This window comes from Protopterus annectens, chromosome 1.part1 (assembly GCF_019279795.1).
Source record: "Protopterus annectens isolate FY-2018-M chromosome 1.part1, PAN1.0, whole genome shotgun sequence".
NCBI lineage: Eukaryota > Metazoa > Chordata > Ceratodontiformes > Protopteridae > Protopterus > Protopterus annectens.
Genome location: NC_056726.1, coordinates 1,096,759,254 through 1,096,775,967, shown reverse-complemented (window position 1 = coordinate 1,096,775,967; position 16,714 = coordinate 1,096,759,254). Strand labels below are relative to the sequence as shown.

General features: G+C 40.3%; 1 protein-coding gene across 1 annotated transcript in view; it reads left to right on the top strand.

The window, feature by feature from the left end:
• The first annotated feature begins 382 nt into the window (after positions 1-382).
• The window catches only part of LOC122815448 (acetylserotonin O-methyltransferase-like), a 485,689-nt gene continuing 469,357 nt past the window's right edge, over positions 383-16,714 (top strand). Inside the window, exon 1 of the mRNA XM_044087953.1 lies at positions 383-473. Coding sequence (XP_043943888.1) covers positions 405-473 — 69 coding nt within the window. The 5' untranslated portion in view covers positions 383-404. The remainder of the gene's footprint in view (positions 474-16,714) is intronic.

Here is a 16,714-nt window from a genome sequence, read left to right as displayed (position 1 = left end):
AAACCTTCTCTAATAGCATCACTAGGAAGTGTGAGTGCAACCCTTCCCCGCTACAAACTAGTAGGTTTTCTTCTGTATCTCTGTAAATGGCACTGTGTGAGTACCACGTTTCTGTATGATACCATAACAGACATCCACTTTTATTTTAAATATAAAATATGCAAATACATTAAAAAAGCAATTCTGAGGTTAAGGTACCTCAGATGTATGGAAGACCTGTAGAAATGAACATATGATGGTTTACACACAGACAACCAGTCTTGGAACTTCTCCATGTCAAACAGCTATATCAGTAATTATACGGCTGCTAAAATGACTAAAACTGATTTTTGTGGCCCTTTGCTTTTTAGACACTCATGACATTTGTACATTTGCAGATACCTAAGCAGCTTGGTGGCAAAATAATGACTTCTCAAGAAACGTTAACCTATAGAGAACTATTTAAGTACATGGATGGATTTCTGATATCAAAGGTAAGGCCTTCAACTCCATTTCATTGTGATTTACAGCTAAATTTTATTGTGATTTAAAATCAGCATATAAGATGTAGAAACGCTACCATGCAGAGTCATATTTTCTTAGAAATGTATAAATTGCAACCCCAAGATAAAGAAAAAATGTTAGTGGTTCAGTAGCTCAGTTTGTTAAATGCTGTGTCTGATGTACATTTGAATGGCGCAGTGGTGCAGTGGTTGTGTTGCCACATCACAACAAGAAGTCCTCCAGTTTCATTCTCAGCTGGGGTACCTACTGTTTAGAGTCTGCCTGTCCTCCCTGCATTTGTGTGAGTTTCCTCCTGGTGCTCCCGTTAAATCACACATTACAAAGACATGCAACTGGAGCATTTCTCCCCAGGCATCTGCTGAAAATTATCTTTGTTCTAAGTCAGACTTTCCTGGTAAACAAATGTTAAAATAAAAATAAATAAATCTAAAATCTCATTATCAAGTAAACCCATATTCTGTGCAATTGCAGAATACATTCATCCACTGCAGTGATAGGATTATGGGGAGTCTGTTGCAGGTATTGGGTAGGTGTTGTGTGATGAACCTACTATGTTTTGGTGACCAAGTTAGTTCGACTGTGCCAGAGCCCATTTTCAGCAGGGACCCAGGGAGAAAATCTCCATACAGAAACATTATCACAGCAGACATCCCATTAAGAACATAAAGTTTCAAGTAAATAATGTTTAAAGCAGTGGTGAATGTAGGTTATATTAGGATCGTAAACATAATAGAGGGATATAAGGATGCAAAAAGAAGACATATTTACCAAAGGTACAAAGAATATCATGTAACAGTAAATAAACTAAGGATAAAATAAAGTTAAATGAATATTTAAATGTCTGTTTCTGGTACTAGTAACACTATTAGGTTTGTGGATTACTAGTGGGTCACTAGTGTCATGGGTGGTATGGCACAGATATCCTCTAAGGAATCTATAAGATTCTGAATAAATGGACAGGGTTTACAGTATTTTATGGTATCTTAGGGGTTTAAGACATGTGATCTTCTTAGTTAGGAAACCTCCAGAGTCTTTTTAGTTGTTTGATATGTATAGAGCAGCGAATCCCAAAGTGGTTATTGTACTGTAGAAATAGCCTAATTAATCTTGACTATACAGAGACAATGGCCTCTTTAGATGATATTCCCTTGGCTATTAGCTGAACTAATGAGAAGTACTGCCTGGCTACTCTTATTATATTATGACCAAAGGTGAGGGACTTGTTAGCCCAAGTTCCAAGGTCCTTAACAATATGCTCATGTTGAAGAATACTACTAGTGCTGTATGACCGGGGAGGGTTTGTCCACTAAATGTGACAATATTATACTTTTTTTCCATTTAATTTGAGCCCATTTTAGACACCAGGTATTTACGGGTGTTGTTGATGAAGTATTTGGACATCAGGGGGAGACTTGACAGTGACTCCTAGTTTGCAATCACCTGCATACTTCTCTTCCAGAGGTCACAACTAAAGGTCTGGAAGTCAGAAAAGTAAATGCTGACCAAAATAGGTCCCAACACCTGCCACCCTTACTGTGTAGGTTCTGTGTTTTAACCAATTTGATATCCATCTTGAAACAAAGGGATTACTTTGTTAATGCATTGAGCTTACTAACTATGCTTACATGGGACATTGCATCAGATGCCTTGGCCAGGTCAGGGTATGCTGTGTGGACAGCATGAAAAGTGTCAACAGCCTGTGTAACCCATCCAAAGACGTTCTCCAAATTGGTTAGACAGCATCTAGCCTTGATAAAGCCAAGCTAATGCTCACTTGCATAAATTAATAGACCTGACAGTTCTCAACCATGTCTTTGTGTATTAGACTCATCAGGCTGATTGGACAATAATCCATCAAGTCACATGGACTAACTGTTCTTGGCTTTAGAAAGCACCTTCATACATTTTCATTGGTGATGGTGGGAGGATTAAGAAATGTAGGGATACTTGAAGTTTGGATATTCACCTGCAGGGTACAATGAACACTGAGCATGTTTGCTACTAATTTAGCAAAGCCTATTGTATCAGAGTAGGTGGTGTCATTATAAAGTAGTTCACAGCCACGTTCAGTGTTATTTCATAGTTTCCTAACATAGTTAAACAATGCTTTGTAACTGGTCTGTAAGTGTCCTTAGCTTCAGATGCTACCCTAAGTTCACAGGCTGCTTTAGTAGACCTAATAGTATTTTTTAAGTTTATATTCATATTTCCCTTAGTATATTAGATATGAAAGTCTTTTGACTGGCTTGTTCTCTTGGAGGACCACTAGGGTAGTGTGTTTTGAAATTTTCATTATATTTAAATATGAGATTTTATTTTTATTTATTCAACATTTGTTTACCAGGAAGGTACAACTTGGACAGAGCCAATTTTGAGTGGAGGCCCAGGGAGAAATGCTCCAGATGCATGTCTTTGGAATTTGACTTCCATGTCTTTGGAATTTGACTTCCATGTCTTTGGAATTCGACTTCCATGTCTTTGGAAGAGATGGTGTATCTCTTGGTGAATCTTTGCTGAAAGTGTGCAAATAGGTGATGTAGTGCTGGATTTTCATGAATACCTAGTCTTAGTTGGAGAAGGAGGCTTTGGCAATAATTTTATTATTTCAGCACAAGACATTTAGTGTGGGTTGGTTAAGAGTATGCTGGAAGTGGATGTTGCACACAGTCCATTTTTTGTGAGAATAAGGCCACCAAATGTGTTAAACATTTTCATTTCTCATAAATAGAATAATTAGTGCTGAGTAAGAAATCATCATCTGTGAGTGAGAGCATAAGATAGTTACTGTACTGTCTGAGAAGGGTGAGTGCTTGGAGCCTGGCCAAAGGGAAGGTCAAGGCAAGTGCTTGGAGGCTGGCCACAGGGAAGGTCAAGGCAAGTGCTTGGAGGCTGACCACAGGGAAGGTCAAGGCAAGTGCTTGCAGGCTGTCCACAGGGAAGGTCAAGCAGGTTAACTCTCCACTTTAGTCCAGAGATTTGCAGAATTAATTAGAATTACACTGAGTACTATATTTATTTGATATTTCTTTACATGTGTATCTGTTTTCCTGTGCTAAATTGACCTAAACAGAATTTAAATATCTCTAGCCTAGTCTAGTTACAGGTTTTGCTGTATCCAGCTCAGTTTGTGTGATTTCTGTGTTTCCTACTATGCCACCTTGTGTTGGCTGAGGCCTACCTGCATTTAGAATGAGTAAGTGAACTGGTTGAAACTGGTCTGACTTAGGGTGTTTAAAGAACATCTCAGGAGCAAGGGTTGATTGGTCAATTCTAGTGTTTGTATTTTACTTTTGTTCTGTGGTACTTAATTGTTTTAGTCGAGCTACAAAATGCTGAGCATTCTGCATCTACCTGTGCTGATTCCAAAGCTGCTGAGAGAATCTACAAAACTAAGTGCCATTTTTTAATTTATTCTGACTTATCCTGCACTTGTATTTGATTAACCCAGTCACTGAGGATGCCCAAGCCAGTGCATGTCTTTGTGCCGGTCCCAAGCCCAGATAAATGGGGAGGGTTGCATCAGGAAGGGTATCCAGTATAAAACCTCTGCCAAATGACTTATGACTAAAACATTTCATATTTCCATACCAGAATGATCGAGGCCCAGGTTAACAACGACCACCACCAGTACTCTTAGCCAACAGGGTGCTGGTGGAAATTGGGCTACTGTTGGCCGAAAGAGAACAGGAGGGGAAGGCATGCCCGAAGGCAGGAAGAGAGGAGGAAGGTTAGGAGTGTAGTAGTGAGGGTAGGAACTTTGAATGTTGGCAGTATGACTGGTATAGGGAGAGAGCTAGCTGATATGATGGAGAGAAGGAAGGTTGATATATTGGGCGTGCAAGAGACCAGATGGAAGGGAAGTAAGGCCAGGTGTTTAGGAAACGGGTTCAAATTGTTCTGTCATGGTGTGGATGGCAGGAGAAATGGGGTAGGGGTTATCCTAAAGCAACAGTATGCCAAGAGGTTTTGGAGGTGAAGAGAGTGTCTGATAGAGTGATGTTTATGAAGCTTGAAATTGATGGTGTAATGATGAATGTTGTTAGTGCATATGCTCCACAAGTTGGGTGTGCAATGGATGAGAAAGAAAAATTTTGGAGTGAGTTGGATGAAGTGGTGGTGAGTGTTCCCAAGGGTGAGAGACTAGTGATTGGAGCAGACTTCAATGGACATGTTGGTGAAGTGAACAGAGGGGATGAGGAAATGATGGGTAGGTATGGTGTTAAGGAGAGGAATGCAGAAGGTCAGAAGATTATGAATTTTGCGAAAAGGATGGACATGGCTGTGGTGAATACTTATTTTAAGAAGAGGGAGGAGCATAGGGTGACGTACAAGAGTGGAGGAAGGTGCACACGGGTGGATTATATCCTATGTAGGAGGGCCAGTATGAAGGAGATTATAGCCTAAAGTGGTGACAGGGGAAAGTGCAATTAAGCAGCATAGAATGGTGGTCTGTAGGATGACGTTGGTGATCAAGAAGAGGAGGAGGAGTGTGAAAGCAGTGCCAAGGATTAAATGGTGGAAGTTAAAAAAGGGTGATTGTTCAGGGAAGAGTTAATACAGACACTAGGAGGCAGTGAAGAGTTACCGAATAGCTGGGTAACTACAGCAGAACTAGTAAGGAAGACTGCTAGAAAGGTGTTTGGTGTGACATCTGGACAGAGGAAGGAGAACAAGGTGACCTGGTGGTGGAATGATGACATACGGAGAGTATACAGAGGAAGAGGCTGGCGAAGAAGAAGTGGGATTGTCAAAGAGATGAAGAAAGTAGACACGAGTATAAGGAGATGAGGCGCATGGCAAAGAGAGAGGTGGCAAAGGCTAAGGATAAGGCGTATGGAGAGTTGTATGAGAGTTTGGACACTAAAGAGGGAGACAAGGACCTGTACTGATTGGCTAGACAGAGGGACAGAGTTGGGAAAGATTTGCAGCAGTTAAGGGTGATAAAGTATAGTAAAGGATAGTGAGGGAAACATACTAACAAGCGAGGAGAGTGTGTTGAGTAGATGGAAAGAGTACTTTGAGGGGCTGATGAATGAAGAGAATGAGAGAGAGAGAGAGAGAGAGAGAGAGAGAGAGATAGAAGGTTGGATGATGTGGGGGTAGTGAATCAGGTAGTGAAACAGATTAGCAAGGAGGAAGTAAGGACAGCTATGAAGAGGATGAAGAAAGGATAGGCTGTTGGCCCAGATGATATACCTGTGGAAGCATGAAGGTGGTTAGGAGAAATGACAGTGGAATTTTTAACTAGATTGTTTAATGAAATTTTGCAAAGTCAGAGGATGCCTGAGGAGAGGATAAAAAGTGTGTTGGTACCTATCTTTAAGAATAAGGGTGATGTGGGTGGCTTAATGGCTAAGGTGTTTGCCTTACAAACACAAGGTGCAGGGTTTAAATCTCACAAGGGATAATTGGCTAGGCTTAAAATGGCTTGCAAGGGCAGTTAGCTTAGTACTAAACTATGAAACTATGAAACTATGTGCAGAGCTGCAGTAACTACAGAGGGATACAATTGATCAGTCACAGCTTGAAGTTATGGGAAAGAGTAGTAGAAGCTAGGTTAAGAAGGGAGGTGATGATTAGTAATCAGCAGTATGGCTTCATGCCAGGAAAGAGCACTACAGATGCAATGTTTTCTCTGAGTGTGTTGTTGGAGAAATACAGAGAAGGTCAGAAGGAGTTGCATTGTGTCTTTGTGGACTTAGAGAAAGCATATGACAGGGTGCTAGAGAGGAGTTGTGGTATTGTATGAGGAAGTCAGGAGTGGCAGAGATGTATGTAAGAGTGGTACAGGATATGTACGAGGGTAGTGTGACAGTGGTGAGGACTGAGTTGGGAGTGACAGACACGTTTAAGGTGGAGATGGGATTACATCAAGAATCAGCTCTGAGCCCTTTCTTATTTGCAGTGGTGATGGACAGGTTGACGGATGAGATCAGACAGGAGGCCCTGTGGACTATGATGTTTGCAGATGACATTGTGATCTGTAGTGAGAGTAGGGATCAGGTTGAGGAGACCCTGGAGAGGTGGATATATGTTTTAGAGAGGAGAGGAATGAAGGTCAGCAAGGCTAAAACAGAATATATGTGTGTAAATGAGAGGGAGGGTAGAGGAATGGTGAGTTTGCAGGGAGTAGAGTTGGTAAAGGTGAATGAGTTTAAGTACTTGGGATCAACAGTTCAGAGTAATGGTGAGTGTGGAAGAGAGGTGAAGAAGAGAGTACAGGCAGGATGGAGTGGGTAGAGAAGAGTGTCAGGAGTGATTTGTGACAGACGAGTACCAGTAAGAGTGAAAGGGAAGGTCTACAAGAGCGTAATGAGACCAGCTATGTTATATGGGTTGAATACAGTGGCATTGACAAAAAGGCAGGAGTCAGATCTGGAAGTGGCAGAGTTAAAGATATTAAGATTTTCACTAGGTGTTACAAGGATGGGCAGAATTAGGAATCAGAATATTAAAGAGTAAGCTCAGGTTAGACGGTTTGGAGACAAAGTCAGAGAGGCGAGATTGCGTTGGTTTGGACATGTGCTGAGGACAGATGCTGGTTATATTGGGAAAAGGATGCTAAGAATGGAGCTGCCAGGTAAGAGGAAAAGAGGAAGGCCTAAGATAAGGTTTATGGATGTGGTGAGAGAGAACATGCAGGCAGTTGATTTGACAGAGCAAGATGGAGAGGACAGGAAGAAATTGAAAGAGATGATCGGCTGTGGTGACCTCTAATGGAAACAGCAGAAAGAGTAGAAGAATGTGTACTGTGGAATTTTCTCCCTGGGCTTCCATTGAAAATGGGCTCATACCCAGTTGGATTTTCCTGATTCATAGTTCATAGATTCATAAGTTTTTACTACGCTAACAACCACAAGGGCCATTTTAAGCCTAGCCATGCATCCCAAATCTCTGACAAGTTCTGGTTCCCATGAAAGGTGTAAGCAGGGGATTGGGAGACAAAACCTTTACAAGCAGGGGCTAGCAGATGAACCATTTACAGGCTGTTTGTAAGCATTAGAGACATAGGTGCCAAACCAGTGATGAATTTCCTGTTACCCATTATGCTGAACTGTTGATCCCAATTTTTTAAACTCATCCACCTTCACCAACTCTATTGCCTACATCCTCACCATTCCTCTGTCCACCCTCTCATTCACACACATATATTCTGCCTTAGTCCTGCTGACCGTCATTCCTCTTCTCTCTAGAGCATATCTCCACCTCTCCAGGGTCTCCTCAACCTGGTCCCTACTCTCACTACAGATCACAATGTCATCTGCAAACATCATAGTCTATTGGGCCTCCTGTCTGATCTTGTATGTCAAACTGTCCATCACTATTGCAAATAAGAATGGGCTCAGAGCTGATCCTTGATGTAATCCCAGCTCCACCTTAAATGCATCTGTCAGTCACACCACAGACCTCACCACTGTCACACTACCCTCATACATATCCTGTACCACTCTTATATACTTCTCTGCCACTCCCGACTTCCTCATACAATAACACAACTCCTCTCTAGGCACCCTGTCATATGTTACATCCACAAAGACACAACGCAACTCCTTCTGACCTTCTCTATATTTCTCCATCAACACTCTCAGAACAAACATTGCATCTGTAGTGCTCTTTCCTGGCATGAAATCATACTGCTGATCACTAATCATCACCTCCCTTCTTAGCCTAGCTTCCACTACTCTTTCCCGTAACGTCATGCTGTGTCTGATCATTTTTATCCCTCTGTAGTTACTACAGCTATGCACATCACATTTATTCTTAAAAATCGGTACCAAAACACTTTTTCTCCACTCCTCAGGCATCATGTCAGTTTCCAAGATTTCATTAAACAGTCTGGTTAAAAACTCCACTGCCATTTCTCCTGAGCACCTCCATGCTTCCACTGGTATGTCACCTGGACCAACAGCCTTTCCATTCTTCATCCTCTTCATAGCTGTCCGCACTTCCTCCTTGCTAATCTGTTTCACATCATGTCACTATCCCCACATCATCCAACCTTCTCTCTCACTCATTCTCTTCATTGATCAGCCCTCAAAGTACTCTTTCCATCTGCTCAGCACACTCTCCTCACTTGTGAGTATGTTTCCCTCATTATCCTTTAACACCCTTACCTGCTACACATCTTTCCTAGCTCGGTCCCTCTGTCTAGACAGGTGCTATTCTCCCTCTTTAGTGTCCAACTTTTTATACAACTCTTCATATGCCTTATCCTTAGCCTTTGCCACACCTCTCTCTCTCTACCATTCACCTCACTTCATCTCCTTATACTCTTGTCTACTTTCATCTTTCTGACAATCCCACTTCTTCTTCTCCAACCTCTTCCTCTGTATACTCTCCTGTACTTCTTCATTCCACAATTATGTCTCCTTGTCCTTCTTCCTCTGTCCAGATGTCACACCAAACACTTTTCTAGCTGTCTCCCTTACCAGCTCTGCTGTAGTTACCCATTAAACAGAATAAAAAAAATCAAACAATGGTAACAAATATTAAGACAATAACAAAGTAGTACAATTTGTGAATACAATAAAAGAAAATAAGCAAAATATGAGGCAAGCAATAAAGATGGCCATATATTATATACAAGATAGAAGAGAGTTCCTAATAAGCATGTTATATAATGATGCATGAAAAATATCTAACAGAATAAGTAATAGATTGTGAAAGCCATATACTCTTTCTGGCAAGAGAACTAGGTAGTAAATTTGAGTCATAAATTCTGGGATAGATAAAGGTTAGTTTAAGAATATAAAGAAAGGACATTAGAAGGTTAAGGAATTAAAGAGAGGTGAGGCTAGAAAGTCGGTAATGCAGGAAAGGAAGTAGTATATATCAAAAGAAAGTCAATTAAGAGTGTGGAAAATGGGAATAGAAAAGAGTACTGAGATGGCATGGTGCATGGGCAGATCCAATTACTGGTTAGTGGTGTGGGGCATGGGCAGATCCAATTACTGGTTAATGATGTGGTGCATGGGCAGATCGAATTACTGGTTAGTGGTGTGGGACATGGGCAGATCTAATTACTGGTTAGTGGTGTGGGGCATGGGCAGATCTAATTACTGGTTAGTGGTGTGGGGCATGGGCAGATCCAATTACTGGTTAGTGGTGTGGGGCATGGGCAGATCCAATTACTGGTTAGTGGTGTGGGGCATGGGCAGATCCAATTACTGGTTAATGATGTGGGGCATGGGCAGATCCAATTACTGGTTAGTGGTGTGGGGCATGGGCAGATCCAATTACTGGTTAGTGGTGTGGGGCATGGGCAGATCCAATTACTGGTTAGTGGTGTGGGGCATGGGCAGATCTAATTACTGGTTAGTGGTGTGGGGCATGGGCAGATCTAATTACTGGTTAGTGGTGTGGGGCATGGGCAGATCCAATTACTGGTTAGTGGTGTGGGGCATGGGCAGATCCAATTACTGGTTAGTGGTGTGGGGCATGGGCAGATCCAATTACTGGTTAATGATGTGGGGCATGGGCAGATCCAATTACTGGTTAGTGGTGTGGGGCATGGGCAGATCCAATTACTGGTTAGTGGTGTGGGGCATGGGCAGATCCAATTACTGGTTAGTGGTGTGGGGCATGGGCAGATCCATTTACTAGTTAGTGGTGTGGGGCATGGGCAGATCCAATTACTGGTTAGTGGTGTGGGGCATGGGCAGATCCAATTACTGGTTAGTGGTGTGGGGCATGGGCAGATCCAATTACTAGTTAGTGGTATGGGGCATGGGCAGATCCAATTACTGGTTAGTGGTGTGGGGCATGGGCAGATCCAATTACTGGTTAGTGGTGTGGGGCATGGGCAGATCCAATTACTGGTTAGTGGTGTGGGACATGGGCAGATCCAATTACTGGTTAATGATGTGGGGCATGGGCAGGTCCAGTTACTGGTTAGATGTTATTGCTGCCTAGATGTAAAGGAATAGTAGTGGGGTAAAAATGATTGCTTCTGGAATGCTATTCCATGATTTGGCAACACAGTGAAAGTACAGACTAAGCCCGTTAAATCTTAGAGGTTTGTAAACAGAAAGTAAATACATGCGACAGGAGCACACGTCACGAGATGGAATATAGTGTTGAAGTAGTGATGATGTAGTTTGTGAAAATGAGTTGTACAGTATTTTGTGAGGTAATGCTAGTTGATTGAAGTTGGGAAGGTGGGGTAGTTCGAGCCAATTTGGGGACTTGAGACCATACTAGTGGTGAGAGTAGTGGGCTTGACCTGTGGCATATTAAGCTATTTTAGCATAACAGTTTTGCTTTGAGGAAAGAGTGAAGATTCATTAGAATAGGAGATAGGTCATTGCAAGAGTTACTCTTGTGGAGTTAGAGATGACCTAAGATCTATACATCATGCTAGATTTTGATTAGCCTTTTTTATGCTGTTGCTAATATGTAGGTCAAACATATGACTGCTGTCAATAGTTATACCTAATTGTTTTGTATGTGAAACCACACTGATTTAAGTCTTGTTCAGAGAAGTAACAGCAAAGTTAGTGCATCCGGAGAAAATTGTTTTGGTAAAAATAGTAGAAGTGTCATTTTTTGGGGGTTAAGTAGTAAATAGTTGTTGGTGAGCTAAGACTCAATGGAATTGAACACTTCTCGAGTTAAGCTCTGCAGATGAGATAGTGTCCTGGCAGAGCAGATTAATGTAGAGTCATCAGCATATTGAATTAGGGTGGCTTGTTTGGTGACAGTATTAAGATGGTTAATAAAAATGTTGAAAAGAAGTGGACCTGATATTGTGCCTTGGGGGTACCCCAGTGCTAACTGGTAAGTAAGGAGAGAAGTTAGAGTCCCATTTGACAGAATGATATCTGGAGAGGTAGTTAGTGAACCATTGTAAGGATGTTTTGGTTAAGCCCAGAAGAGATAGTTAGGATAACAGTTGGGGGTGGGAGACAGTATCAAAGGCTTTGGATAGATCTAAGAACAGAGAAGAGCAAAGTTTCCGGCATCACAAGCTTTACTGACAGTGTCAGTAAAGGATAGCAGAACAGCTATAGTGCTGTGTGCTGGTCTGAATCCATGTTGGGTGGGAGAGCGAAAAATGAATATCAAGTAGGTACTGAAGTTGTTTATGGACACATTCTTCTAGAAATTTTTGATAGTGGTGAAAGAATAGGAATTGGCCTGCAGTTAGAGATTTCTCTGGAGATGCCACCTTTGTGGAGAGGAAGGACGAATGATTTTTTTTTACACAGAGAGGGGATATAAGCCTCCTTGATGGATCTATTAATGATTATTGAGACTGGGTAGGCAATTGAGTCAGCAGCCATTTTTAGGACTTCATTAGGAAGATTACAGAGGGGGAACATGGCTTGAGCTTGCACAGGAGGGATTTTATGAAGGAAGTAGAAACTGGTTGAAGGAAAATGTAGAGCGACAGGTAATAGGAGGCTAAGCGAGGTTGGAGGGAGTTTGTTATTGAAGAAGGCTATGCTATCAATGAAGTAAATTGTATCAAGGGAGATACTATCACAGGAGGGTTGGGGGGAGGACTGATTTCCTGGGATTTTTGTGATAGTGTTCCAGAAGGTTTTTGGACTGGATTTTTGCTGATTTTATGACTTTGCTCTTTTGTGGTATATATAGCTATTACACTGTCCATTTATTGTAAATAATATGATGACTGGCCATTAATATTGAAAAACAAGCACGCTGACTGGCCAGCCCAACCAGCATGCCTGTTGTAAATCGAAAGTATAGTAACAGAAAGAAGTCAGGTTGCCTGGACTTTTTCCCATTAGTATATCTCATAAGTATTTTTACTTTTCCTTCTTTTTTGAATATAAAAAGAAACTGTAAGACTTGAATCAAATGAGGGAGACAACGCAGACAAAAATAAAGGGATAATCAGGCACTTTCTGGAAAACTTAAAAAAATGACCTGATTATCCTTTTATTTTTTCTATACCGACTCTCCCCAACATAAAAAAATCTCTCGGTTTCCTTTTTGTATTCAATTTAAAAAAAAGAAGAAGCAATGGAGATTTTCCTTTCTTCATTTCGACCTTTGCACACCACCAATGTACTGCATAAAGTGTGGGAGCACAAGTCCCATATGCGTGCGCAGTCCATCATAAAAGCCCCAGATACCTTCAAAGTGCAGGAGGGCAGCATGGGCACATTATACAAAGACATTATTTAAGAAAAGTATTTTTTTCTTAAATAATGTCATTGTATAATAGCAATAACCTGCGGCTAGGTGTGGGCAATGCTGAATTTACCCACTGTTCACTTTGGTCACTCGGGCTTCACCCTCGTAACCAAACCACACCAGCAGTGGGTAAATCCAGCATTACCCACTCTCCACTGTTGGTTATTGCTTAAGTCCTTCATTCCTACAACATATATATCTACCAGACTGTCCACTTACTGTAAACTCCCTCATTCTTACAACATATTTTTTATGTATTTATTAGACATTTGTTGACCATGAATATCCAATTGAGCCAGAGCTCTTTTTCACTGGATGCCCATGTAGAAAGGCTTCACGAGAGTAGATACATAGTTTACAAAAGTAACAATTTGTGATGAACATTACAGAGAAAGTAAAATAAGAAATACTCTAGGTTAACAAGTAAAAAAATACAACATGCCACTGAGAGCAGTTAACAGAATGTATATATATATATATATATATATATATATATATATATATATATATATATATATATATATATATATATATATATTTATTTTATTTTATTTTTTTATTTTACATTTGTTGACCGGGCTAGTTTAGCTGGATATATTTCCATTTTCAGTAGAGGCCCGGGGAGAAAAGCTCCACATAGAACATAACAATGATACATATTAATGATAAGCACAAAGGAAAAATAAGACAATTAGTAATAAAACATATTAAATTGGTAATACAAACTTTGAGATAAAATTTAAAATAACAAAAATGAAGGCACATTATATTAAAAGTCGTAACTAGAGATAGGACAGTATCCAGGCATTTTACTAATTTCAAACAGGCTATGCCATAAGGCTACTACTATAATAAGAAAAAAATATGCAAGAGGGTGAAGAAAAAGGTGGAAAAGAAAAGTAGCATAAGAAGAGAGGGAAGAGATAGAAGTCAATAAATGAGAGAAAAGAATGACAAGCAAGAGGATATGGGAGAGGATTAGAGAAATGGGTCAGAGCAAAGAGTGACTTCGAGGGAATGGAAGAGGAAAAGGAAGGTAGTAGGCACCAGGTAGGGTTAAAGGTCAGAAGGGGGGGCAAGAAAAGTTAGTCAGGTGTACTACATGAGCAAAGCCAGTGATTTTGGAAATAAAGTTTGATTTGTTGTTTGAAGATGGGTAGGGATGAGATTTGAGTTATATCCCTGGGTAGTAAATTCCATATTCGGCCTACGGTATTAGTGAATAAAGAGTCACCAGCTAGGTTGTGAGCTTTTATGGGTTTGGTCAAGAGTTTAGAAGAGGAACAAAGGGAGGTAAGATTGTTATAAGGGGGTAAAAGCTGTGATAGAATAGGGGTGTTATCAGGTTGGTACAAAATTTTGTGGGCAATAATAAGTTGTGTGAGTGTAAGACAGTTTTGTAATTCTAGCCAGGCCAGATGTTTCAAATTAAGGCAGTGATGGGTTCTGAAGGGGTTGCCAGTGGCGAAGCGGGCAATGTTATTATAACAAGTTGCTAGTTTGTTTAGGTTAGATTTCTTGAGGTTAGTAAAGATAGGAGAGGCATAGAAGAGAGTGGATATAAGATGGGAGTGGGCAATAGTAGCTCTAGCAGAAGGGGTGAGAAATGGTTTAATACGGTATAAGGATCCCATCTTTCTGTTTACAGATTTGATGGTGTTGTTGATGTGTTGATCAAAAGAGAGATTGTTATCAATGGTTATGCCTAGCAGTTTAGTTGTAGAGTCTGGAGTGATAACAGTATTGTTGTTAGACAGGATGGTGAAGTGTAATGGGGAGGTACGAGTGGTGGGGGTAAAGAGGAGAAGTTTTGTTTTTTTAGCATTCAGGAGGAGGTATCGTCTAGTAAACCATGTTTCCACTGTGGAAATATATATATATTTACACATTTCCAGTACCTATAACCCCCCACTCACCCCTTTCTGGACATTTTTGAAGGGGTATGTGAGTTGGACATCCAGACCCACTGTGGGAATATGTATAAGCAAAGAACTAAAAATAACTTAAGCATTGAGGAAGAAATGGAACTTAATTTTTTGTCAACAAATACTAAATTGAGAGTCATGAAACTGGATAAAGGGGGTGGTGTTGTCCTTATGTGGAAAACAGATTATGTAAAGAAGATGAAAGAAATCTTGAGTAGTATGACATATGCACATAGCTCACTGAACAAACTAAATGGAGCATACAGGAAAGTCCATGGTTTTCTCGAAGACCTCTTAATCGATGGTCTCATCACTTTAGAAGAACATCGATTTTTAACCATGGACTTTCCAATCACACCTACTATTTTTGGGGTTCCAAATATACATAAGGACATACATCAACCCCCTTTCTGCCCTATTGTCAATGCTAGAGGTTCTATAACACATTCACTGGCAAAATTCCTAGATTTACAGTTAAAGTTTTAAGAATAACTATATTGTATTTGACAGTGAGTATTACATCTGGTAATGTTGGAGTGGAAAAGAAATTCTTATTTGAACAAATAGATCAATTTCTAGACTATATAAACAATTCTACATCCTTTCTATATGAGCTGCCATCCATTCCAACAAAAATGAGAGTCCCTCAGGGACAATTTAATGTTTTTGAAAGAAGTCATCCACCTGATTTAGTGGAAAAAATCCTGAATGAAGTAATAGAAAAAATTTGTACCCTTGTTAAATAAGGATATATTAGTGAAAAACTGGAAACTTTTAGTATGTGAAAGGGATATAAAAACAATTCTAGGTGATACACTTATATGTGTGTTCATGAAAGGACACAATATTAAACCACTACGTGAACACCAAAAAGAGGCACAATGTACAGGGTACATGTACAAATGTGGGTCCTGTAAATGTTGTTCCTATATCTTAGAGGTCAATGAAGTAAACACTAATGGAATAAAAGTCCACTCAACCCACTTGATAAACATATAGGGCAATATAATGAACCCAAATTCCAGTTTGTTATATTAGAATCAATTTAATATCCAAATTATTTATCAACATGTTCAGTAATGTTTACATGACAAACTATGGTATTATTTCTGAGATTTTACATATGTAATTTTCTGCTGCACCCTGTGTGTGTGAGCTTCTGTGGGGATTACTGGATCGTTGTTTTCATTTCTATTCGGATCATCCAGTAGTACACCACACCATACATTCCTTTCATACTTCACTCACCATTACATTCACTCTATACTTCAGTCACTTTGCAGTTCTCCTTAGTCCTACACCTCACCTTACATTCCCTCTAGACTCACTTGCAGTGTCTTTCTTACACCTCACCATTACATTTTCTCTATAATTCAGTCACTTGGCAGTTCTTCTTACACCTCACCATTACATTTATTTCCTTCAGTCCCTTATCAGTTCTCCTCCCACCCTCCACACCTCACCATTCCTTTTCATTTCATTTCTCCTTACACATTACCTCTTTACCCCCTATTATCTCTCTTGACAGTTTTAGTTACCCTCCTCACCATTACATTCCATTACTTCTCTCTCTTCAGTCACTTAGTTTCTTCTTTCCTCACCAACACACATATATTCTTTTCTATACTCAGTCTTTTTGCAGTTCTCTTTACACCTCCTTACACCTCACCATTACATGCATTACAACTTCACTTGGCAGTTCTCCTTGCACCTCACCATTACATTCCCTCTATACTTCAGTCACTTGGCAGTTCTCCTTACACCTCACCATTACATTCCCTCTATACTTCAGTCACTTGGCAGTTCTCCTTACACCTCACCATTACATTCCCTCTATACTTCAGTCACTTGGCAGTTCTCCTTACACCTCACCATTACATTCCCTCTATACTTCAGTCACTTGGCAGTTCTCCTTACACCTCACCATTACACTTACCATTACATTACCTCTATACTTGAGATCAAGACAACACGTTATCTCTAGGTTCTGGTTCGTCTGTCTTTTCTTTTTTGTTTAATTCCTGTGTATCTAAAACTTCTTCTCCTGGTTCTGTCCATATTTCCAACGGTAATTCTGTTGTGTTACAGTCATTTGAATCTGCTATTAGTCCTCCATCCTTTAG